At 46.6% G+C, this 27037-nt stretch overlaps 1 protein-coding gene across 2 annotated transcripts in view; it reads right to left on the reverse strand.

Moving 5' to 3' along the window:
- Positions 1 to 27037, reverse strand: part of KLHDC1 (kelch domain containing 1) — a 1015549-nt gene that overhangs the window by 344271 nt on the left and 644241 nt on the right. For both annotated transcript variants that reach the window (XM_069208699.1, XM_069208698.1), the window contains one exon: positions 16037 to 16149. In XM_069208699.1, the coding sequence (XP_069064800.1) occupies positions 16037 to 16149 (113 nt within the window). The remainder of the gene's footprint in view (positions 1 to 16036; positions 16150 to 27037) is intronic.

The following is a 27037-nucleotide window of genomic DNA, read 5'->3' on the forward strand; positions in this document are numbered from 1 at the left end:
TGGCCCAGGAGGGACCAGGATGTCGCCACTTGGATGAGGAGACAGAGGGGGCGCCCAGCAAGTCAGGGAGCCCTCACAGAAGCAGGCAGCACCCGCAGAAGTACCGGAACAGGCACTTAGAAGAGGAGTGAACCGGAGTCCACCCGAAGTCAGAAAAGGGAGTCCCACAACGGCGGAGGACAACTCAGAAGGTTGTGCACTGCAGGTTAGAGTGTCGGGGACCCAGGTTTGGCTGTGCACGAAGGAAATCCTGGAAGAGTGCACAGGAGCCGGAGCAGCTGCAAATCACGCAGTACCCAGCAATGCAGTCTAGCGTGTGGAGGCAAGGATTTACCTCCACCAAACTTGGACTGAATAGTCACTGGACTGTGGGAGTCACTTGGACAGAGTTGCTGAGTTCCAGGGACCACGCTCGTCGTGCTGAGAGGGGACCCAGAGGACCGGTGATGCAGTCTTTTGTTGCCTGCGGTTGCAGGGGGAAGATTCAGTCGACCCACGGGAGATTTCGACAGAGCTCCTGGTGCAGAAAGGAGGCAGGCTACCCCCAGAGCATGCACCACCAGGAAACAGTTGAGAAAGCCGGCAGGATGATGCGATACAAGGTTGCAGTAGTTGTCTTTGCTACTTTGTTGTGGTTTTGAAGGCGTCCTGAGCAGTCAGCGGTCGATCCTTTGGCAGAAGGTGAAGAGGGAGATGCAGAGGAACTCTGGTAAGCTCTTGCATTCGGTATCTGAAGAATTCCCCAAGGCAGAGACCCTAAATAGCCAGAAAAGGAGGTTTGGCTACCTAGGAAGGAGAATAGGCTAGTAAGAAAGGTAAGAGCCTATCAGAAGGAGTCTCTGACGTCACCTGCTGGCCCTGGCCACTCAGAGCAGTCCAGTGTGCCAGCACACCTCTGAATCCAAGATGGCAGAGGTCTGGGGCACACTGGAGGAGCTCTGGGCACCTCTCCTGGGAGGTGCAGGTCAGGGGAGTGGTCACTCCCCTTTCCTCTGTCCAGTTTCGCGCCAGAGCAGGGCTGGGGGATCCCTGAACCGGTGTAGACTGGCTTATGCAGAGATGGGCACCATCTGTGGCCATCAAAGCATTTCCAGAGGCTGGGGGAGGCTACTCCTCCCCAGCCCTGACACCTATTTCCAAAGGGAGAGGGTGTAACACCCTCTCTCTGAGGAAGTCCTTTGTTCTGCCTTCCTGGGCCAGGCCTGGCTGGACCCCAGGAGGGCAGAAACCTGTCTGAGGGGTTGGCAGCAGCAGCTGCAGTGAAACCCCGGGAAAGGCAGTTTGGCAGTACCCGGGTTCTGTGCTAGAGACCCGGGGGATCATGGAATTGTCTCCCCAATGCCAGAATGGCATTGGGGTGACAATTCCATGATTGTAGACATGTTACATGGCCATGTTCGGAGTTACCATTGTGACGCAATACATAGGTAGTGACCTATGTATAGTGCACGCGTGAAATGGTGTCCCCGCACTCACAAAGTCCGGGGAATTTGCCCTGAACGATGTGGGGGCACCTTGGCTAGTGCCAGGGTGCCCACACACTAAGTAACTTTGCACCCAACCTTCACCAGGTGAAGGTTAGGCATATAGGTGACTTATAAGTTACTTAAGTGCAGTGGTAAATGGCTGTGAAATAACGCAGACGTTATTTCACTCAGGCTGCACTGGCAGGCCTGTGTAAGAATTGTCAGATCTCCCTATGGGTGGCAAAATAAATGCTGCAGCCCATAGGGATCTCCTGGAACCCCAATACCCTGGGTACCTTAGTACCATATACTAGGGAATTATAAGGGTGTTCTAGTATGCCAATGTGAATTGGTGAAATTGGTCACTAGCCTGTTAGTGACAATTTGGAAAGCAGAGAGAGCATAACCACTGAGGTTCTGGTTAGCAGAGCCTCAGTGAGACAGTTAGTCATCACACAGGGAACACATACAGGGCACACTTATGAGCACTAGGGCCCTGGCTGGCAGGGTCCCAGTGACACATACACTAAAACAACATATATAGAGTGAAATATGGGGGTAACATGCCAGGAAAGATGGTACTTTCCTACAATACTAGCATGTGATTCAGAAGGCGTTTTTCAAAATGTCTTCTTTCTGACACACCGGCTTACATGTGAAGGCACAAATGCTGCAAAATCTAACTGGTAATAACAAATGCTCTACTATTCTATGATCACACGTCTTCCAATAGAACAAGTTACTTACCTTTGGTAAGCCTTTTTCTGGTGGATACAATAGCTACCTGTGGATTCCTCACCTTATGAATTCCTCACCTTATCAATTCTCCCATGCGCCAGAATCTGACGGAAAATCTTCTTCCCAGCTTTCCACGTCGACGAGGACATCACAATTGCACGGCTCCACACGACTCTGTCTGATGTCACTGTGCCAATAAGAGGTCCTCGCCGGAATGCTGACGTCAGTTCCCTTTTTTCCGTGCCTTCGATGCTAACAGTTTTCTCCTAGCTCTTGCTACTGTTGAAGGTGTTCCATCTTGTTATTAGTTACAATCCTGTTTCTGGTTACAATGTCTCCTCCTAGGAAGTCCGGATTTAAGTCATGTCGAGAGTGCTGGGGTCGCATGTCGGTTACTGACCCTCATGATGATTGCCTTTGTTGTTTGAGCTCCGAGCATGAAGTCGAGGAGTGTGTATCCTGCCAGAGCATGAATCCTAATGCTCTGAAGGAGAGGGAGCCCAAACTCTTTTTGGTCAAGGCGAAGAAGGGACATAAAGGTCATCGCAGGTCCTCTTCTCACACTTCGTCGAAGAAACACAAGAGGCGACGTCATCATGACTCTTGGCGTCGCTAGGCTCGGAGCCGTTCAAGATCAAGGTCTCCATCTCGGCGGTGCCGTACAATGTGGGAGGTTAGTCCGACTGTGACTCCACAACCTCAGAGCCCTCAGGCTTCTCTGGCGCTGTCGGTCTTCGAGGTAGTTGCACCTCCGGAGAGTCCTCGATTTTCACCTGCTGCACAGGATTCGGATGTTCAGCAAGTGCAGGTGCAACACGGAGACCAGGGGTATCCTGCCTTCCCGGCTCTGGGAGCGGATCCGGCGGCATTTTTAAATGCCATATTTTCTATGTTTAATGCTATGGCCCCTGCTGGTGCACCGGCTGGTCCCACGGGTCCGTTTGCATTTTCGTTGGGCTCCCTGGCTCCTTACAAGGTGGCCCCGTTTATGCCCTTCTATCTGGCTAAGGGTGCCGGTTCGGTGCCGATGACGTCGCCTCGAGGTCCTGCGGTTCCGATGACGCACCTTCTAGACCTATGGCGACGATCTCATCGCCCTGTCATTCGACGCCGATGATTGAGCCTCAGGTGTCCACGGCACCATTGGGATGTGCTCCGGCGCTGGATATGGATGCCGGATTAGACCGAAGTCAGCCTTCTTCTCCTGTTCCGCGCCTTACAGTTTTGAAGCCGGTGTCATCAACGTCAGCTGATTCTATGTCGACGCAGAGGTTAGAGGCCAGGGTGAGGTCATGTAGAAAGGCTTTGAAACCTTTGGAAGAGGAAGAGTACCAGCGGCAGTTGTCGGAGGAAGGGGAGATTGTGGAGCCCTAGGAGAATATCAAGGGCTGGATTCAGCCAGTGGGCTTGACACTTCCCCCGGAATGGGACCTTTCTTCACCAGGGGAGTTTACAGAGGAGGCGGCCTCTTTCTATACTGTGATTAGGAAGGTGGCAAATTTTTGGGATCTTCCGTTGCCTGCTGCAGAGATCAAAACAAATATTCTGACTGAGGTCCTGCACCATTCTTCTACTTTGGCGGACCCACTGTTTCCGTTTAATGATCTTACAACTATGGAGGAAGCCTGTGTCGTCACCTGCTGTCAATAGGTCTGTGGCAAGGAGGTACAGAGTGGCTCCTGGGGATCCGGGGTTCTTATGAAAACATCCTACCCCGGAGAGTCTGGTTGTTCAGGCCTCTTGTTCCACACGGTCTGTACCAGGCTCCTTCCCTGTGATTCCGTCGGACAGGGAATCCAAAAGGATGGAGGAGTCAGCGAAAAAAACTTTTTCTTCTTGCAGTATGGCCCTTAAGGCAGCAAATGCTACCTGTGTTCTCGGAAGATACGTCCACGCCCTGATGGATTCAGCAAGGGCTATGGTTCCTGACCTGCCACAGGAGGTGCAGGGGCAATTTTTAAGAACTTCTATTGGATGCTCAGGCTGCAGCAAAACAGATAATCCAGTCTGGCCTGGATTCCACAGACTCGTGGCCAGGGCGATGGGTACCTCTATTGCTACCAGGAGGCACGCATGGTTGAGGTCCTCTGGTTTTTCCTCTGATGTACAGAGTCTCCTGGACTTGCCCTTTGATGGGGAAAAACTTTTTAGTGAGAAAGCGGACTCTGCCCTAGAGTGCTTTAAAGACAGTCGGGCCACAGCAAAGTCTTTGGGTCTGTATGCTCCTCTGCTACCCCTTTCAGGTCCTTTCAGAGGTTTAGGGGGTTTGGGTGTGGAGCCGTTTACCGTGGGAGACCCAAGTCCACAGTTCAACAGCCTACCAGCCTCCCTTATAGATCCTTTAGAGGGCGGTGGAGGGTTCGGACAAGAGGGGCCACTCAGCAGCACCCTGCATCATCCTCTTCCTCTGGAGGACAACAACAAGGGAAGCAGCCCTAGTTTCCTGCCCATTTTCAACCACACTTCTCCTGTAGGGGAAAGATTACATCTTTTTCTCCACGAATGGGAGTTAATTACATCAGACTCCTGGGTTCTGAACATTGTGAGGAAAGGATTTGCTCTTGCTTTTCAGGAGTTTCTCCCTCCCATCCCTCCCCGTCCCTTGTTTTGTTCAGAAGAGCATCTCCTGTTGTTGCAGCAGGAGGATCAGATCCTGTTGTCAAAAGGTGCGGTGGAGTTGGTTCCAGAGCAGGAAAGGGGTCAGGGTTGTTATTTAAGATACTTCCTGATCCCCAAGAAGGACGGTCGTTTGACACAAATCCTAGACCTGAGGATTTTGAATTGGTTCCTGAAACATGAAATATTCAAGATGTTGACTCTGGCACAGGTACTTTTGGCATTGAGCAAAGAGGATTGGATGGTGTCTGTTGACTTGCAGGATGCTTACTTTCATATCCCTATACTCAAGTCGCACAGGAAATATCTCTGGTTTGTGGTGGGGATCGCAACACTACCAGTTTGCGGTCCTTCCATTTGGTCTTACTTCAGCACCTTGAGTCTTCACGAAGGTAATGGCAGTGGTAGCAGCAAGTCTCAGAAGGAAAGGGATATGGGTATTCCCTTACCTGGACGATTGGTTGATCAAAGCCAAGTCTCCAGAGCTTGTGTTGCGTCACTTGCAGATGAAAACTCAGTTGTTGTTCAGTCTGGGTTTTACGATAAATGTACCCAAGTCTCACCTGGAGCTCTCTCAATGCCTCCTGTTCATAGGGGCAGTACTGGATACTACACCCTCCACCTCAGCGGATTCAGGGCATCAAGGCATTGATTCCAGTGTTTCAAAATGGAGCTGTTGTTCAAGTCCTCAAGGTCCTACGCCTGCTCGGTCTGTTCGCTTCTTGCATTCTGTTGGTCACTCATGCACGTTGGCACATGAGGGCTCTCCAATGGTGCTTCCGCAAGCAGTGGTTTCAACACAAAGGGGATCTCGAAGATTCGATAACCATCTCTAGAGAGGCTGCAGCAGATCTATAATGGTGGGCTGTGGACGGCAACCTTTCTCAAGGAAGGCCGTTTTCACTGCTGCCTCCGGTGACCACGGTCATGACGGATGCTTCCACTCTAGGGTGGGGAGCTCATCTGGGGGACCTGGAGGTCAAGGGTTGTTGGTCTCCAGTGAAAGAGACTTTTCATATCAATCTGATAGAATTGCAGGCAATACGTCTGGCTCTCAAGGCCTTCCTTCCGTCCCTTCGCGGTCAGTCAGTTCAGGTCCAGACGGACAACACTACCGCGATGTGGTATATAAACAAGCAGGGAGGAGTAGGGTTGTATCTTCTCTACAGAGAAGCTCTGCGACTCTGGTCCTGGCTTCGGGACCATCGGATTTGCTTGGTAGCGAATCATCTGGCCGGAGTGCTCAACGTACGTGCGGACACTCTCAGTCAACATTTTTTGGTCAATCACGAGTGGAGTCTCTATCTGGTCCGGTACATCTTTCAGATGTGGGGTTTTCCAAGGATAGATCTGTTTGCTACTCGGGAGAACACGCACTGCCTGACGTTCTGCAGCCTCCACGGTGCAAGGAGCTTTGGGGGGTGCATTTCAGATCTCTTGGTGCAACCAGTTGCTTTACGCATATCCCCCCATTCCCTTGGTTCCTCGGGTTCTGAGGAAAATTCGCCAAGATCAGGCTCAGGTCATTTTAATAGCCCCGGATTGGCCAAGAAGGGTGTGGTACACGGACCAACTCTTGCTGTGCCCTCCGCTCCGTCTCCCTCTCAGGGCAGACCTCCTCTCGCAGTCACAGGGGCAGGTTCTACACCCGCACCTCCAGAGCCTGCACCTTCATGCCTGGAGATTGAACGGGGTAACCTGAGTTCTTTTTCTCTCCCACCAGATGTAGTGGATGTTATTCTATCGGCCAGGCGACACTCCACTAAGAACGTTTATGCCGGCAGGTGGGCAAAATTCGTGGCTTGGTGTGGAGAGAAAAAAATTGATCCTTTGAGGGCCCACCTCTTCGATATTCTGTTATTTGCTTTAGATTTAGCACAGAAGGGTTGTGCAGTTGCTACTGTTAAGGGCTATTTGGCAGCACTGTCAGCCTTTCTTTGCCTCCCGGATCAGCCCTCCTTGTTTAAATCGCCTATTGTTATTATGTTCTTAAAATGTTTAATTAATTAAGAGGTTTCCTCCTACTCCTTTTCATATGCCTCAGTGGGATCTGAATCTCATTTTAACTTTTTTAGTGGGGTCACTGTTCGAACCCATGCATTCTTGCCCGCTAAGGTTTCTAGTTCTTAAGACGTTTTTTCTAATAGCTACAACCTCAGCTAGGCGGGTTGGTGAGCTTCAGGTTTGCACTGTTTGTATGATCCCATGTACTCTGGGGGCTCCTTAGAGAACCCCCAGTACTGCCATTACAGCCTTCTGAGGTTTTCCAGGCAGCCCCAGCTGCTGCCACCTCACAGACAGGTTTCTGCCCTCTTGTTGCTTGAGCAGCTCAAGCCCAGGAAGGCAGAACAAAGGATTTCCTTTGGCAGAGGGATGTGGTGTTACAGGCATGGGAGGGGTAGCCTTCCAGAGCCTCTGGAAATGCTTTGGTGCCCTCCTTGCATAATCCAGTCTACACTGGTTCAGGGACACCAGTCCCTGCTCTGGCGCGAAACTGGACAAAGGAAAGGGGAGTGACCACTACCCTGTCAATCACCACTCCAGGGGTGGTGCTCAGAGCTCCTCCAGAATGTCCATGGGTTTTGCTTCTTGGATTCCAAGTTGGCAGGGCACTCTGGGAGCATATGAGAGGCCAGAGCCAGCAGGTGGCATCAGAGGCCTCCCCTGATAGGTGCTTACCTGTTAGCTGACCAATCCCCCTTTCAGGGCTATTTAGAGTCTCTCTCTTGGGTGGTTCTTCAGATTCGGATTGCAAGACTCCAGCAGGAATCCTCTGCATCCTTTCCTTCACCTTCTTACTGACGGAACTGCATCCGGACCCTCCAGGAACTCTACAAACTGCAACAAAGAAGCAAAGACGACTTCTGCAACATTTTATCTTCAGTTCTTGCCAGCAACTGCAACTGTTCCAGGTTGTGCATCCTCCAAGGAGTGCCTGTCTTCAGCCGGCATCAAAACCAAAATAACAAAGGAATCTCCCGTGTAGTGAAGGAGCCACTTCCCTGCTTCAGCAGGCACCCCTCTGCAGCGACGACTGGTAGCTTGGGTCCCCTCTGCTAAAGAAGTGCGTAGATTCAGAACACGTGTGGTGGACTGAAGTGGTCCCGACGGTTCTGAAGTCCAGCTGTCAAACCTTGGTAGAGGTAAGAGCTTGCCTCCCCACTCAAGACAGTATCCCCGTGCACCGCATGTTTTGCAGTTGCCAAGGCTTGTCGGCATCCTTCCATGAAGTTCTTTGTGCACCGTGCTGCTCCGGCCCCCAGCACTCCTTACTGCGACGCACATCTTCCTGCGTGGTTCTCCGGCGGCGTGGGACCTTTTGTGGTAGTGCTGTGTGGGCCTCCTTTTGTACCTTCTTTGTCTTTGGGACTCCTGTGCGCGCTGCCTGGTCTTCTGAAGGCTCTCTGAGTTGCTGAGAGCCCTCTCTGACTCCCCCTCCTGGGCAGAGTCCACCAGGTCCCTCCTGGTCCCGGGCAGCACCATTTTCCGCTAACCACGAGCTTTGCGTGTTCTAAGGCTTGTTCGCAGAATCCAGCGACGCAAACCAGACTGCAATCATCCATCAAGAGTGGGACATTCTGCACCAATGAGGAACCCACATCTGTCCTCTTGGGTGCAGTACTGACTGTTTTTCACCGCTGGTTCTTCTTTTGCACCTTCATCCGGGTTAGCAGGGGCTCCTGATCTCCCTGGACTCTTCTGTGGGTCTTGAACTTGGTCCCCTTCTTCTGGTTCTTGCATAATCTTCTTTCTCATGTTCTTGTGTGTTCTAGGAAAGTTACTGTGATTTAATTCTGTTTTCCTGGGCTTAGGGGTGGGTTCTATTACTTACCTTTGGTGTTTTCTAATACTCCCAGCGCCCCTGTACACACTACACTTGCCTAGGTGAGAAACCGTCATTCGCATTCCACTTTCTTAGTATATGGTTTGTGTTCTCCCTAGGCCCAATTCCAACTATTGTGATTTCCACTATTTGCACTATTTTTAAACTATTTTTACAGTTATTTTTCTGCATACTAGTGTATATAATTTGTGTATTACTTACCTCCTAAGGGAGTATAGTCTCTATAGTATTTTTGGCATTTGTGTCACCAAATTAAAGTACCTTTATTTTTGTAACACCGAGTATTTTCTTTCATGTGTGTGAGTACGCTGTGACTACAGTGGTACTGCATGAGCTTTGCATGTCTCCTAGATAAGCCTTGGCTGTTCAGTTACAGATACCCCTAGACAGCCTGGCTTCTAGACACTGCCTACATTTCACTAATAAGGGATAACTGGACCTGGTATAAGGTGTAAGTACATTAGGTACCCACTACAAACCAGGCCAGCCTCCTACACTCTTTTCATGTTTTAAGGGATTTCTTCTAATTTACTTGGGGCTCTTGACTTCTGGTTCTTGTTATCGCTCTTTAATACGTTATTTCGGCAACTTCGCCATAAATTTAAAATAAAATAAAACCACATTACATATACAAACATTAAATTAATATAAAAACATTAAATGTCAATAAAATGACAATAAAATCATCAAGACAGACCGCTGGCAACAAACAATCAATCTTCAACGGATCCTACTAATACTATATAAACCTATTGCTAAAATCTGGGGCACAGAGCTCCCAGATGGGGATCATAAAAGCTAAAACCATTGTCCTCATTCAAACCCCACCCTGGCTCGATAATGACCAAAATACACAATAGATAGAAGAGGCGCTGCACAGATAATGGAGACAGAAACTTAAAACAAATGCACATCCTATCTTTTCCTGATCTTCCACTTCGCCAGCTAAAAGCACGAAACAGCATAGACTTGGCTTTGTCTTGCATCAGTCTTCAATATTTGAAGAGTTATTTGATATTCAGCCACGCCTAAGAGCCGGCATACAAGAATAATCCACTTTTTCCTACTACTAATGTAGGCTGGAAAGAAATACAGGACATGGTCTTCTGTCTCCCTGGCTGCCCCACAAAATTCACAGGTGGTCCGAGAAGAATTCGCCTTATTAACGCAAGTACTGGTAAAGGCTGCAATCTGTAAACAGCTGTATCTAACCTGATGATACAATTTCCTGGCAAGAGAGGTCTCAATTTCATCTAAAAATGGCTCTAACCTGAAGATATCCTTAAACGGAAGTAGGGAGTTGGTCAAAGACCCATGCACTGGGAAAACAATAATTTGGTCAGTTTTGTGCTGCCAATACAACCGTTTTATCTCTAATTTACCAATGACAGGAGCTGCTTCCAGTTTCTCCCATAGTGCACCACATCCCAATTCCATTAATGATTCTTTAACGAATCTTAGCCAATGGACATTTCTAGTGCCAGAGATAACTATCACCTCCCTCTCAATAAGAATGTAACTCGGGAGAGGCCCAGAGTCTTCTTCAATAGAGGTATTGGCTGAATCCCCGCCTCTAATCTAATAGGCTTAAGATCCAGATCTAGTCTGAGCAGAAGTAAAGTGTTCTAGCTAGAAGGCCTAAAAACAGGCAAACAAAATGGTTCTCAGTTAATATTAGTTTAGTCAGGTATTTATACCACAACTCAGCCCCGTAAAGGGTCGTCCCAGTGCCTTTACTTTATAAATTTGCAAATCAGGGGTAACTGGGCGATAAAAGGAACTTTCATGTGCCCTTCAGAGGACCCTGTGCATTGCACTAGTTTTAGCCTCTTTTTTTCTATGTGGCACCTCCAATCTGGATTTTCAGCAAGTGTCAGCCCTAAATAGTCAAAAACATGAACACCAGGGAGTTTGGGGTTTGGCCTGGTGAAGTGGTCTGGGTTTAGTGTCATAACTTTTGTTTTAATTAAATGTATTTCTAAGCCCCTCTCTTCACAACACTTCTCAAAACGGTTAAGAATTCTTTGCAAACGCCATAGGCGTTTTTGAACTCAAAACAGTGTCATCCACAAACAATAGTGCCAGGATCTTAAGGTTAGCCAACCTGGGAATGTTCCCATCACAGTTATTCAAGTATGCCACCAAATCATTGACATAAAGTGACAAAAGGGTAGGAGCAAGGACAGAGCCCTGTCTAACCCCTCGGTCCACAGAGAAGCGGTCTGACAGATCACCTAGCGATCCACAGTGCACTTGTATGAAGTTGTTACAATGAAGTCTGACTAGGATAGTCAGCAGGTCATCAGGGACCCCCAGCTTTGCCACAGTATACCATAACATGGGGTGAGGTACTAAATGATATGCGGAGCGAAGATCAACAAAGGCAACGTGGAGGCTGCCACCCACTAATGTCACAGTTTTCCAGTAAATTAACTTGAACCTAGAAGCCTGATCAATGGTGCTGATACCCTCCCTAAATCATGCTTGGAGATCAGTCAAAACTTCATTTTCTTCCATCCACATGTTCAACTGGTCAAGTAGTATACAACTAAATGATTTTTTCGAACAATCAATTGGACTAATTAGCCCAGAGTTGCGGGGTCTGTGGGGGGACCCCTTTTTTTTAAATGGGAAGGACCTCAACCCCTACTTATGAAGGAGGGGTAGATGCTCCTGCCCAGGTATTATTGAATCTGACCTTAAAATAACAGTCCCAAACAAACATCCAGGTCACTTAAAAAGAGGAGACCCCCAGGGACTTTATCCAACCCCAGGGCTTTACTGCGTGCAACGTTAACAATCACAGCTCTCACCTCATCCTCTGATATTGGAATGCTGGAGTTGTCATTCCCAAAAACAGTTCTCCCTTCCAAAAAATTATCATTCAACCTATATTGCTGAAGGGGAATCGTACCCTCATTCAATGAACAGAGAGAAAAATGTGAAACCTAATCCGCTGCAGGAACATTAGCCCACGGTGGCAAACACCCTCCTTACTGTCTGTCGAGGCCAGATTCCAAAACCCATGGTTGTCGCCCTTCCTAACTGTATCCAACATCCCCTCCCAGTTAGCAGTTTCCCAAACTCTTGGCGGCTGAAATGGTATTTTTCTACATAGCCCTTTGATTTCACTCCTATCCTGATTTTAATTGCAAATATCAGTGCTGACCCTGCCTCTCTGTATACACTAAACCAGGTGCGACAAGCCCTCCTACCAGGGGAACCACTAGCAGCCACAACGAAAAACCTTGAGGTTTGGCAAAATGAGCTCGATTAACAGTGTGTCTGACCTCATTCGTCTATTTCCTGCTCGAACTCCCTGCTTCATTGTGAAGGCGTTAATTTGCAGAACCAGGGTAGACAAGGTCACTAATTTCAAAACTCACCGTGGGGCTTCAGACGTGTAACTTCAGCGGCTCAATTAAGGGACACTCCTGATTAGCCCCTCCTGACATAAGATATACATTACACAAAAAAGAAAGTTTTGGACAAAGTATTGAGTGCAACACATAAAATATCTTGGAAGGCACTGGAACGTCTTTAACCTGAGAGGATAGACTTGTGTACACCAACGTTGTAATCCCCACTGAGGGTCGCCCCTTCCACTGGAAATTGCTGTACACCCAAGTTGTAAGCCCCTTGAGGGGCAGCCCCTTGCATTGGAAATTGTCTTGTTACTAAAATTTATATAACCTGGTTGGAACAAGGGCCAAACTGACCAGGTCACCTGAAAGAGGCATATAGATTGGGAATTAATAAATTTAGCCCATTCAGGTATAGCTAATTTAAATCCAAGCCCTGCTGTATTCCAGGATAATACTCTGGGGACAGAAAAAGGGCACTAGGGTTGGGGTTGCACAAAATAGGGTGCTCCCACTAAATTGTCATTGCTACCGAATGGCACTGGTATACCCGGGTCTCCCATCGAGAAACCATTAACCAGAGCTTGTCACTCTTGGATTCCTCAAACTGGTTGACTAGAATCTCTTGAGGGTGGACAAGGATCTGGGAATACTGCCACCACTGAACAATCATCCACCAATATTTTATCTGGAGGGATCCTTGAACACTCAGTTGCCAGGGCAATGTCCTACTACCACTTACATAGAGGCCCCTTAACACTGTGACCCTCCGCTGGCCTGTTCAACCACCCAAGGCCCGCCCTTGTTGCTGCCCTCAGCCAACCACAACCAAGACCCCTTGACACTGTGGCCATCAGTCGGCTTCATAGCTGAGCTCCTGACAATTACAATAGAATAACTACCAGCATGATCAACCACCGTACCCCCACCCTTATTGCTGCCCTCGGTCTCCCTGCAGGAAGCAAGTAAGTCCATCCTATCAAGACCATCAAAACAATTTGACAGAGAGAACAAAGCCATCTGGATTAATTACCTGATTTACATGGGTCCGAGGCAGTTGTGAAATAGCACATTTGTGAGACCATTGGCCAGGTGGCCCTTGCGCCCTACTGTAACTTGATTTGTAAAACCCTAGGGGCGATAAGACCAAGTTAGACTCTACCGGCAAACTACCAGGGGGGAGGTGAATAGCAACTTCTCCACAACTTGAGGGGACCTTAAATTTATAATAATACAATCACCATCAATGTCTCTAGGACAGGGTCCCAGCCAGACCACACGATGAGTTAGGAGAATTTCATTAGCCATATATGAAGGAAGGTTCCTATGGAGGGCCAACCAGTTAATACACTTATTACCTAACTACACCTGCCCGTCCTTCTGGCCCACTCATAACTCAGGAACTCCTGCCAAAATTGTACATATGGGCACAATGCCAAGGGGAGGTCAATCACTTGCAACCTCTTTGGGGTATCCAATACTTTAGAACTAAATTGTGTCCCTCCTGCTCCACCTTCATTGCAAGACACTGTGGCCCCATTGGGATCAAGCCCCTCGGGCATTGATAGGGGACCACTATCCACTGCCTGAGTATGAGCATTTGTAAAAATATTTGTGTCCTGTTGAGAGGCCCCAGACCTATAGGCAGACAACACAAAGCACCATGGCCGTTATCAAGGTTCGCAGTGAGACTGGTAATGGTACCCTGGCCACCCTCCTACATGACAGACAATACTCTGGGCATAGGTTGGTTTTAATGCAATAAGAGAGAGGCCCTTTTCCAGCACTTGCAACCAATTAAGAATTTGCTAGAGCACCTTCAGGATCAAGTCCTATATTTCCCCCCCCAAAAAAGGTCTCCATAAGTGTCTCAGCCCAAGAGGGATCAAAGCCTGGGTCCCCCTGACAGGAATTAGCACAGACCAAAACATCCACCCACCACTAGGTCTCAGTGCAGATGCTTTAGGGTGTAGTGGGTGATGCAGTCCAGGTCTTTTTGGGGCCTGGGAGGGCCAAGTATTGCTTTCCGCAATGCTCATACAGAAGTTGAAACTGGGCTGCGTTCGTCAGCACAGTCACCCTCACAGCCCAAAGTCAAACAATCTGACACTGACACAACGCCAGTTCAGGGTGGAGTACAAGATACAGCCCCATTCATAGATTGATCACTGGAGCCACCCAACCACAAATGCCTCCCTAAGTTCAATTTCTGTTGAATTGATCCCCATGGCTCTCTGTAACATTTTCTTAATATGGTAGACTTGAGGGGAGATTGCGCTTTGGGTAGGGGGTGGGTGCTGGGGGGGTACACTCGGAAGCTTTCCTTTGCCCCATTGCTTCTCGGAGCACAAAAAAACAACCAAATACAGTGCTAACTAAATATAGGCAGAAGCACGGCATTCAAACTTACAAAGGTTCCATTTATAGTCCAGGTACCTTATAGCCTTATGAGCTGAACAGCACACTCCACTAGGTGAAGGGGTCAGAGAGTGGGCCCAGCCCAGCCTCCTCCGAGCTCTGAGAGGCGCAGACGGGCCCACTCTTTTGCACGGGCACGCCCTGTGCATGTCCCGAGCAGGCGGTGCAGACAGCTCTGAGTAAGCGCCTCTTGGTGCAAACTGACTTGTGGCGTCTCCCAGCCTTGGTTGGTGCCGGGTGGTGTAGTTCTCAGGTCCCCCAGTCCCCGAGGCAACAAAGTCCTATGTTCTGCGTACCACACAGTGGATGCGGAGAGCTTCAATTAAGCACCTCCTGGGGCGAACAACGGACGTGCGACCTCTCCCTGCCGCACTTGGTGCCTGGTGGTGTAGCTTTCAGGCCCCCTGGTCAACAAACTCCTTACTGAACCTTGTTATCACTATTTTTAGGTTTGTTGTGGCTTTTTCAGGAGCTTGATGTATAATGTCTTTCAGTATAGTTCCTGCTGATGCTTGGAAAACAGTGCTTGCTTCTTTCAAGTCCTTTATGATATCTATAAATTGCATTTCAATGATGGTGAGTCACTTTCTACTATGATTTCTTCTTTGTGGCTCAACTGTAGCAAGCATTGGAGTACTATTTAGTGTATTTCTAATGTAAACTTTAGTTAGTAGTACTTTTGTTGCTGTTTGCTTAATGGCTTCTTACATACTAGCACAGCGGCTTTTGTGGCCCTCACTCGTAGATGCTTCCTTCTACTGCGTTACCAGCTATTTAACCGTCCCATGTGGCTGAATTTTGTTTGTCAGGGTTGTTGGAAGGGTATTTGTTAACCTCATATCTTCCTTATAGAATTTGCTCTCTCTATACAGGATCCCCAAGTTCTCCGTAGTCCATATTGAACTGATCTACTTAATACTCTGTGACTTTGCTCTAATTGTGATGAGCTACCACTATTCATGGCCCACAGCAAATCCTACCTTCTTCGGTCCTGATGATGACCCATTAATGGCCTTGGAACAAAACATGTCAACATATACTGCAATTGGAGCATTTTGTGAGATTTAATCAACCAGTGACGCATTATACTGTGTATTTACATTGTCACTTGGAACTTATTGATGTGGCTCTATTCTTATAGTTTTATGCTCATCATTCACCTAGTGAGGACCTTTCATGCACCAAGCACTTTTTGATGAATCAGTAAATAAATGTGTATAACTGCTAAGAGTGTGGTCTTTTCCTTTGCAATTTATTCTTGCCTTTGATATACAACTGTTTAAACAACAGGATTTGTTGCTGATTTCTAAGATACTGAGTGAATAAGTTATTTGCCACCTGGGACCACTGCTTCGCATATTTCAAGTGCCCATGGTTGCAGGTGGTTTATAATAAGGCATCTCCTATTTCTTTATAGTTTGCTTAACAGAAACTTAAATTTTGTATGAAGTTATGTTTGCAGAAAGGGCCAAGTCCAAAAAGTTGCTGCACTTGAGGTGCACTTTGCATGATGTATTCTAATTGAGGCTTATGGTTTGGGGTATAGAAACATTTTGTGATATCAGTAAAGAAAATAAAAGTTTATGACTTACTTAGAGGTACACTCGCAGGACTAAGTCCACCAAATAAAAATAGTTGATTATCTCCTATGGGAGTCAACGTATGCCAGGATCGACCTTTAGGTTTCTCTCCCTTGACCTCTATTCTAAAGAAAAAAAGTATAAAAATCAAACAACAAAACAAATATATTATTTGAGTGACACACTGAAAATATTAGTTGTCTGACAATACATGCACAAATTAAACCAGGTATATGTTTTAAAACTCCTTTCTCCTATACAAAATACACCATCGTCCACTCTTATAATAAAAGATATTACTTATTAATAAATGCCCTGGTGTTTCCAGACAAGTATTAGCACAGTAACTGTGAAACATTGCTTTCCTTTACAGTACTGGAATAGACACTTTATGATGACTTAATTGTTTGAATTTCAGGATCACCTTCCAAAGTACAACTTCTGGTCACCTCATGCATTTGTGGTAAGAATGTAAAGTTCTTCTTTTCAATAATCCATAATCGTCTAGAAAAGATTTGTATGAGCTCTATTCTGCACTCCTTGCATAAACATCTTTGCCTGTCAGCTTTGCTCAGTTACTACACAGAACCAACTTCAACAGGTAAAGTCTTGGGTGAACCCTGGATTACAGCATTCATTTAATCAGGCAAACACAATCATAGTAAAATAATCTCGATCACTGAAAACATTTGTCCCTCCTCTTACAATAACCTTGGTTTGGTTTTCTGCAGGAAATCGTGGTAAGTCTAAGCTTGCCATTTTCTTTCATGTTGAGAACAGACAGCACATGAACAGTTCGATTTCATTGTATTACTATGCATTACAGACTCTATTAGCTGCATAAAAACTTTGCTAATAAAGATTTTGTTACAAACATAAATGTTTCACTGGATATTACAGATGGCATTTTCTAGTGTTAAAAAAAAATTGCAAATTCATTGTCCCTTTCAGTACTGATAGGATTGAGACCGGCCTATTAACTTACTTTTGCCTAAACACTGACAATAACACTCAGAATACATAAAAAGGAAACCATGCATATTATAAACAAGCGTTTGCAATGCAATGGGTGTCGCATTTGCTCGAGTTAGAGCAATTCGCGTTGTAAACTCATAACCGGATTTTTCTTGCCACATAAATTGAAAATGAAAAGTAAAACAGTTCCACATAAAAGCGACTGTGTAGAAGTCAAGGGCCGTCCAAAATAAACATTAGAATTTACATTTACTGTGGGATGGTTGGGGGAATAACGCGCTATTGTACCGATACTCGCAGGTCTCTAAAACAGTAAATATTGAGGAAACAGAAGTTCGCTCGGAGACAACGTACTGGCAAAGTACAATTATCCATGTGACAGGGTCAATGTCATCCAAAGCACTCGACTACTGCCCAGAGAGATCGCGCTGCTTAGAAAATACAAAGAAAAAGTAGTCCAGAAGTCATGTGAAAAAACAGAGCCTTGTATGTTTTCAGTACTTTACCCGTGCGCTCGAGGAGGACTAAACACCGGAAAAGGTATGACATATGCATGCCTTTCACTAATGAAATTAAGCAAATTTTAAAAGGCAAGCCCATGAACTACCAAAACTGATGGGCGTGGTTAAAATCCCACAGAGAGATTACAGCAGAGTAGAGCATCTGCGCGCTCAACCCTAAAAAACATTGTGAACCATATATTTAAAAGGACTTTATACAGAGACTTTGTAAAGTCAGAATATACATCAATACAAAATGCTCTGATTTCTTTACTATGACTGGCTTCATTAAGTATACACTAATTAAGTCTAAGTGATGCAGCAGAATGCTACAGCAAGAAAGCCTCTTGATTTAAGACTGTATCATCAATGAGAAGAACAGTGATCTTTCATGACGGCATCTTTAACCTAGCCCCTTTAAAAAGTCACTAGCCTCACACTGGATTGCTCCTTGTGAGAGTTGTGTGGGTTAACTCAAATCCATGATGCCTTTGAGGTGAAAAGTTGAGGACATTTCAAAAGGACTTCAGCAAATTTCATGAATATAAGATTATGATATGTTGCTTTTCATACTCTTCATCTTTTAATACATCCCATCCACCATCCACCTCCAAGATTATTAGTAAGTCTCACATCATCCTGTCATGGTACATGGAACCTGTTTAAGGTACTCAATTCTTTGTGCTTTTAGTTTCAGATTTTAAGTTCCTCATCGAAGTATACAGTGTTGCTTATCCAGAGTTATTGATAAGTTATACCAATTCACTATTACAGTTAACGTCAGTAAGAACCTTCATGCCAAGTTACTAATGATATCTTTACCCCTAGATATCCAGTGCATCCTGCAGACATCCTTGACCAGCAGAAGCATTACGTCACAGCGCAGGACTCCATAATCTCTGTTTCCTCATGTTGCTTCAGATCTGTGGGACATAGGCTGTGAAAGGTTGTGTTCTTCTTCCAGTGGTTTTTAGTCTCTAATCAGGCAATGTCAGAGCCCCTAGTCTGGTCTTGACTTCCAGAATTGTTAGTTGGTTAGATAGATAGACAAGGGTCTTGGTGTAGAGGGCTTTGTAAGTGATGCAGTGGATCTTGAAGTTGATTCGAACTTGCAGGGGGAACCAAGGTAGATTCTTCAGTGTAGCTGTTCCCAAACTGTGGTCGCAGCCCTCCAGAGATCCGCGACACATTCCCATGGGGTCCGCAGGCCTGGGCCAGCAGGATGCCACTTCTCCAGTTAGGGCCTCTGACAGAAACACATGCATGATTTATATTTATTACTTCCTTTGTGCAGCAGTTTTAAAAGCACTGCAAATCTCCTTGTACATCCAGCAGCTCTTGAGAAAGAATAAAAGAGTCAAGATGACTCTGACGATTAATGTACCTGCTGGAGAGAGATGGAAGTTTGTCTAGGTGGAGATTTGACTAATCTAAGGTAGCGCGGAAGGTTAATATGCCTGCTGCAAAGAACGTGTATCATGCAAAGAACAGAATTTTATGTGCATAGCACAGCGGGTAACTGCTTTTGTCACAGAGATCTTTTTGTTACTGTGCAGTTCATAAGCTACAATCGTAGTCTACTACAGTGAGCTATGAACTGCCATTAAAGGGCTGCATGCAAACTGCTCATACAAATTAGAAAGTTATGCCTTTTTTTCCCCTTTCTTTCATTTTCCTTATGCTACTAAAAAAAGGTTAGTTTTCATGTTAATACATTCTTATTATTATTAAAGTAAGCGCTAACCACTGTGTTATATTCTCCATTCCTGAGTCTGTGCCGATCCAGACCAAGCACTCCTAGAAAATGCCTACTAGCATGGATGACATGTGAATCCTACACCTTGTAATCCTCTGTAAAGTGCTCTGACACCCTACATTGGTATGAGAGATGCTATAAAACAATGAATTACATGTGAGAGAGAGGTTATGGAGAGACGAGAGGCCCTTATGGTTTGACTTCATTCAACCACTACATATTTATGTGAAAAAGCTTTCTCAAATCTTATGTACCTAAAAAATAAAAACAGAAATCTCTTGCGAAATGTATAAGCTGACCTGAGGATTTAGCTTTCCTAAATAAAATTAAACATTGAAAAGATAGTTGCCGGGATGCAGCGCCAACCTTCCCATTAAAATGTTTTGATTTTTCCATATTTTTCCAATCTAAAATAAGTATATCTTTAGTAATTAGAGTATTTGGTGTGTACTTGTTTGAAATTACTGTTTCAATGTTTGAAATTGAAATTGTACAAATTGCTTGCGTGTCCCCGGCTTCCAGTAGTGATTCAGTGGGGGTCTTCAGGAGTCTAAAGGTTGGAAACCACTGATTTAGTGCAAGAATGATGTGGACCGATTTCTTCAGTCCCTTGATGAGTCATGTTTATGTGTGAAGGATGCCTCCCAGGGGAATGAAGGTGGTCTCTAGGAGTCCATTGAGTAGTGTGGTACCTGCATCTGGAAGGAAGAGGATTGAGGTATCAACTATAGTTCCGTAGTTTAATTTTTGTCGGAGTTTGAACCACGCTACTTTGGTCTTCCCGGCAATGTATTCTTTGAGTGACAGGGTAAAGTTGAGGGCAGCTAGTTTAGAACTGCTCAACAGAGTGGAGATGTAAATGATGATAGGAATTGCCAGACTGTCTCTAAAGAATAAGTTATTTATATTCGGTAACAAATTATCTCGTAGAAACATATTCTAGTTGCAGATTCCTTTCCTTAGAATTCCCTCAGGCATTGGACTGATTCAGGAGGCCTTGCTTTCGAGCAGTACCCTGTATGCCTTCAAGTGGCGTTGGTCAACTCCGCATCAATCACTGGTGTCATGGTCGCCAGGATGAATTTGGGGTCGTATACAGGCACCACACTGGTGTGCTGACATCAGTGTCTTTGCATGACTTTGAATGCCAGAAGCGAGGAGCCATGAAGAACACTGAGATTGGTGCACAGGAAACTAGGGCCCTGAAAGGGTGTCCCTGTCTCTAGGAATCAGTTTGCAGAACGGAGAGGATGGGTGGGTCGGTAAAGAATCTGCAACTAGAATATGTCTCTACCACATAATTTGTTACTGAAGGCAAGTAACTTGTTCATCTAATAGAGACTTGTAGGTGCAGATTCCTTACCTTAGAATTGATACCCAAGCAACACCATCCCTGCTAGTGGGTCTGTGAATCAAGATCATACTAGGATGTCCCGCAGGAACGAACGGCTAAAACACCTGCCTCCATGGACCTGACTGTCCAGGCACTGTTTGGCGAGCGTGTGCCTTGATGCCTACGTTGCTGCCTGGCAAATGTCCAGGACTGTAACTCTGTGTGCTAACTCAGTGGTTGCAGCTGTTGCTCTTGGGGAGTGAGCACGCAAACCCTCAGCAGATTGCTTCTTAGCCAAAGTGTAGCACATTTTGATGCAGAGAACAAGCCATCTAGAGATGGTTATCTTCTGCACTGCCCATCCTTTTTTCGCACATAAACCACAAAGAGTTGATCGCCCACCCAGAAGCCTTTGGTACAATTAAGGTAGAACGCCAAAACTCTTTTTGGATCGAGAAGGTGGAGTCTCTTCTCCTAACAAGAAGGATGTGGGAAAGGATAAAAAGTAGGCAAGATGATGGATTGGCCTACATGAAAGGGTGTGACCACTTTAGGGAGGAAATAAGCCTTAGTACGAAGCAAAACTGTCAGGATTGACAGACATGAAGGGTGGATTCAAAGAAAGAGCTTGTAGCTCGCTCACTCTCCATTCAGAGGTGATGGTCACAAGGAAGGCTGTTTTCTAAAGTGAGACACTGAAGAGGACAATTATGAAGAGGCTCAAAAGGAGCACACATAAGGAAAGTGTGTACCAGGTACAAATCCCACAGGGGCACTATGAATAGGATAGGCGGGAACATGTGGGTAAGACCCTTGAGGAAGTGTGCCACAATGGTAGATTTAAACAAGGAGGGTTGATCAGGAAGTCTTAGGAAAGCAGATATTGCTGACAGATAACCCTCTAGGGTGCCCAAAGCAGGGTCATGCTGGGCAAGAGAGAGAATAAACTAGAGAACCTCAAACAGAGGTACAGAAAGGGGATCAACAGTTTTGTTGGTACATCATGCCACAAATCTATGCCAATGACAGGGGTATACCGATTTGGTGGGTGGGAGGGCCTGGCTGCCAAGATAACATTACAGACTTTAGACAGAAGGTTGATAGCTGTCAACTGCCGCCACTCAATCTCCAAGCAAAAAGATGAAGACTGGAAAGGTTTGGGTGAAGAAACCTCCCCTGTTACTGCGACAGAAGATCCTCCTGAAGAGGCAGTCTAAGTGGAGGATCGATGGCCATGCTCAGAAGCTCCAGATACCATACTCTCCATGCCCAATCCAGAGCCACAAGAATTACTTGGGCCAGGTCGTTTTTGAGCTTCTTGATAACTCTTGGCAGATAGGCGTACAGGAGGACAGAGTTCCACTTGAGATGAAAAGCATTGCCGAGCGAGTGCCGCCTTGGAAACTCCAACGCGCAAAACAGCTGATATTGTGCATTCTCTGTGGAGGCGAACAGATCTAACCAAGGCGCTCCCCACAGCTGAGAGAGACCTTGCCCAACCTCCGGATGGAGACCCCATTTGTGATCGACCATGCATTGACAGCTGAGTTTGTCTGCTCTGGCGTTCAGAGAGCCCGCCACATGCTGAACCACCAGACATATGCCCTGACGTTCCAGCCACGTCTGGAGACGCATGGCCTCTTGACAAAGGGTCCAAGACCCACCCCTTCCTGCTTGTTGCAATACCACATAGTTATGGTGTTGTCCATGAACACCTACACCACTTTCTCTTGGAGCGAGGGAAAGAATGCTATCAAGGCAACCCTGAGCTCCAGAAGGTTGATGTGGACCCCGGACTCTGCCAGAGACCACATGCCTCTGATCTCTGCCTCTCCCGTATGGCCGCCCCATCCCAGAAGTGACGCATCTGTCAACACTTTCTGATCTGGCTGAGGAAGGGAGAGGGATCTGCCTCGGACCCAGCTCGGTTTGTTAGCCACCACTACAGATCTTGCACAGTTCCATCTGAAAAATGGACCATGTCGGAGAGATTCCCTTGATGCTGTGTCCACTGGAACTTCAGGTCCCACTGCAGAGCCCGCATATGCCATCTGGCTTGTGTGCACGGCAGGATGCAGGAGGCCATGAGGCCCAGCAGCCTCCAAGCCATTTTCACCGAAACCCAGGATAGAGGTTGGAACATCGGTATCGTGGCCTGAATATCCTGGACTCGCCGCTTGGGTGGATAGGCCCGAAACTGCACTGTGTCCAGAACAGCTCCGATGAAAGGTAGTGTCTGAGAGGGAGTCAGGTGTGACTTTTCCATGTTTATGGTGAACCCCATCGAATGCAGGAGGTCGGCTGTAGTATGGAGGTGGGAGACGACAGCCTGTGGTGACCCAGTCGTCGAGGCAGGGAAAGACTGAAACCCCTAGCTGGCACAGATGAGCTGTGACCACCGGCATCACTTTTGTTCAACACTCAAGGGGCGCTGGTAAGGCCGAAGGGGAACATGGTGAACTGAAAGTGCTTGTGACTTACGACAAACCACAAGTAACGTCTGTACAGGAATATGAAAAGAGGTGCCTTGCAAGTCCAACACTACCATCCAGTTTCCAGGGTCCAGTGCAGAAAGGACCTGAGCCAGAGTGAGCATTTTGAACTTCTACTTCCTGAGGAAGAGGTTGAGAGCCCGGAGGGCTAGGATAGGGCGAAGGCCCTTGTCCTTTTTGGGCACAAGAAAGTAGCAGGAATAAAGGCCACAACCTACTTCTGGCACAGGGACCCTTTCTAGGGCTCCCTTAGCCAAGAGAGCTGTAACCTCCTCACGGCAAAGTGCCAAGTGATCCTCCGTCATGGCAGGAGGGGTAGTCTTGAAGGGGAGGGAGTAGCCCCTTCGGATGATTTTCAAAACACACCTGTCTGTCGTGATGGATTCCCAGTTGGGCAGGTGATGGTGAATCCTGCCTCCAACTGGTCCATGGTGGAATGACACACTAGGAAGGTGATCAGTATAGGGAAAGGTGCGGAAGACATTGTGACGCCAAGGGTTAATTAGCTTAAGCAGTGTAGATGAGTGTGATGCCTGCTGAACCCCCCCCCCCCAAACAACGTGAAAAAGTTCATGATATTATTTTCAAACTTGTTTGTGCAGAAGACTCCGTCTCAACCTTGAGAGCGAGAGTACAGGGAGAAGATGGAATAAAAACAAAGGCTGGAGACGGGCAGAGCAGCCAAGTACTGATAACATAGCTATAAAAGGCAGAGATAGAATCCAAGCTTCGAGTTATTTAAGCACTGAAGTGTGGGTGAGGGATCTGAAGCTCGCAGATGGAGTTGTGAAAGCTGCCATAACCCAGCGCTGCCTCCCTGTTTTGCTGACCGTGATGCTTGAGGGGGAGAGAGGTCTAAGCAGGCGGTAGAGGGGTTCCCAGCATTTCGTGGACAAAGTTAAGTTCCACACAGGGATGAAAGGCCTTTATTTCTCTGCTCTATTATTATGACTGATTATTCATGCTCACACTGTGTTTATAACCTGAAGTATTCCGCTCGTTTATATTTTGCTTTCTAAACCTTGTAGTGAGAGCCTGCTGCAGTAATTGAAACATGCATTTTGGTGTGCAGTAAATCAAAGCTTATCTGAAGTATTCAGTTTGTTTATATTTTGCTTCCTGAACATCTTAGTGAGAGCCTGGTGCAGTGATTGAAACATGCATTTTGGTGTGCAGTAAATCAAAGCTTATCTGAAGTATTCAACTCATATATATATATATATATATATATATATATATATATATATATATATATATATATATGCATAGATGCTCTTTATAGTGTACTTATATATAAATAGATGCTTTTCATTGCTATTCTTATCCTACTATTGTTAATGTACTAAATGGCTACATTCACCTGAAATTCTAGTAAAGCTAAATTGTATTTATAATTGGCGTGTGGTCCTTCATTGAGCGTCCTTATTGACTTATACCGAACAGGTGTCAACCAGTCACCTGGATAAGACAGAAGGTTTGGAGCCTTTGGGGTAGAGGGGGTTGAGAGGACGTCGACTGGGCCAACTGCTGGTTCCCAGATCCACGGGGATGTTGGATCCTGCATTCTCAGCCATGCAAAGGCTGGGCAGCATGCGTGGCACAATGGCTGGAGAGAAATGGATGCAGTTGGGTGCCCCTTCAGTAGCCACGAAAGGGGCAAAAAGCAGACTGAGGGGGGGCAAGGAGCAGTTGTGGGTCCAAGGGACCGAGCCGTAGGCCAGGACTCCTAAAAGGGCTTGAGCTCTGAGTCTACTTTGTCTCCGAAGAGATGGATGCCATCAAAGGGCATGTCTATAAGTGACTGCTTAACCAGGTGTGGCACTGAAGTGCCACTGTCGAAGCAACCGATCTGCCCAGTGAATCAGTGGTGTTCAGTCCACATCGAATTGTGAATTTGGCTGTGTCTCTCCCATCAGCAACAGCTTGCGAGAGCATTGTCTGGGCCTCCTCTGGGACCTGTGGCAGCACCTGTGCAACCGTATCTCAAAGTATGGGTGTAACAGCCCAAAAAGGCATGCAGTGTTCATGGACTGCAATGCCAGACTGGAGGAAGAGAACAATTTCTTCTCAAGTTGGTCCAGTCTTTTTGATTCCCTGTGCAGGGGTGAGGAAGGGAATGCACCAAAAAAGGAAGAAGCCTGAATGACTAAGGTTTCAGGACTAGAGTGTTGGATCAGGAATTTAGGGTCATTAGGCGCAGGCCTATAGTGGCAGGCAATTGTCCTGCTGAGAGGAGTACCTGTGCTGAGTTTAGACCAGGTCCTCAGCAGGACATTAGTGAGGGCCTCGTTGAAGCGCATTAGGGGTTCAGATGTGAAAGCCCCAGGCTGAAGCAGATCAGTCAGTAGGTTAGTCCTGACCACCAATGAAGGCAGCTCGAGGTCCAGGACCACGGACGCTCTTTGCACCTCCATTGAGTAGGAGGCTCCCTCCTCTGTTGCCACAGTAGGTGAAGAAAGCATGCCAGAGACAGAGGAAGTGTCCAACCCACTGGCTTCACCCAATTCCTGAGCCCAGTCCATATAAGGGTCTTTAAGCTGGTATTAAAGAGGGTCCAGCGATCCCTCCATACTCTCACCACACCCATGCCCTTGGGTATAAGGGTCAGGATCCAAACTGGGGTGTAATGTCTGCAGGAAAGTGCCCGTTTTGGCATGGTTACCCCCACTTTTTGGCTGATGTTGATTCTGACTTGACTAAGTGTGTGCTGGGACCCTGCTAACGCCAGTGTTCTTGCTGAAAAATGCTTATTCCCTGCATTCGTAATACGTTAGCGTCTTTTTGAATTATTTTCCGTATGCTGCCATTGTTGTTATTGTTATTTTCTCTACTTTCTGGAATACAGTCTTTTGCATTAATATAAAGAAGGTCAGTTGATGATGCCCCTTAATCGCATCAAGGCAGGACAACCCTGCCAAACTGGGATTGCACTCCGTCTTGCTCACTGATGCAGCAACGCCAGGCGAAGCAGTGCAAATAAGCAGTCACTTGCCTGACAAATGGAATGGACAGGAACATCCCAGTTGGCACCTTTTCCTCAGACGGATTGAACATGGAAGACGTCAACTCCCCCTTTTCTGGCCAGTTCGTAGGAAAGTCTAATACACAAACAAATTCACCTGCTTACTCACAGTCATTTCCTTTGGAGGGCACATCAAAAGAGCAAAAGAAACAAGCATTTGCAATGTAACGGGTCTCGCATTTGCTCGAGTTAGAGCTAATAGCGTTGTAAATTCCTAACTGGACTTTTCTTGCCGCATAAATTGAAAATGAAAAGTAAAACAGTTTACTTAAGCAAGTCAATTCATAGCACCACGGCCGCCATGAGCGTGAGAGTTATTAGCTCCCTGCGTAAATGTCTAGAAAGGTTCACGGATGGGATAAAAGGCAAACCGAAGCCGGAACAGGGGCCATCACACCCTGTAACAGGAGGAAGCGTGACGGCCAACAAAAAATTTTCACTTAGTGAAATCACCTGGGAGAGAACTCAGCACACAAAGGAGGGACATTTAAAAAAATGCACCAATAAAAATGAAGCAGTTAACATAAAGCACAACAAAGAATAAATACCAAGAGTGGGCGTGGGTAAAAGCCCACAGAGAGATTACAACAGGCCAGAGTGCTTGTGCGCTCGACCCTCAAATACTGCAGTCCTGAGGATGCAATGACGGAGAGGGCCATTTGGGGTGTGGGGTCTGATGCACTCCGCTGCCTAGGGGCCTACAACCTATCATAGTTCGAGCTCTCTGTCTCTGTGCCTTCAGAAGGGCCTCTACCATAGTAGATCCTCTGAAGGCACTGCAAGATAGCCGACTGGGAACATGTTTCATGCAGCCGCTCAGTAAATTCTTCTGTTTTTCAAAACCAAATCCTAAAAGTCTGAGTTTGTTTTTGAAAAAACAAAAATTAATGACCCTGACACCCTGGTGTTTTCCATCAGGGTGTGGGAATAATTAC

The sequence above is a fragment of the Pleurodeles waltl genome, chromosome 9 (genome assembly GCF_031143425.1).
Source record: "Pleurodeles waltl isolate 20211129_DDA chromosome 9, aPleWal1.hap1.20221129, whole genome shotgun sequence".
Classification (NCBI taxonomy): domain Eukaryota; kingdom Metazoa; phylum Chordata; class Amphibia; order Caudata; family Salamandridae; genus Pleurodeles; species Pleurodeles waltl.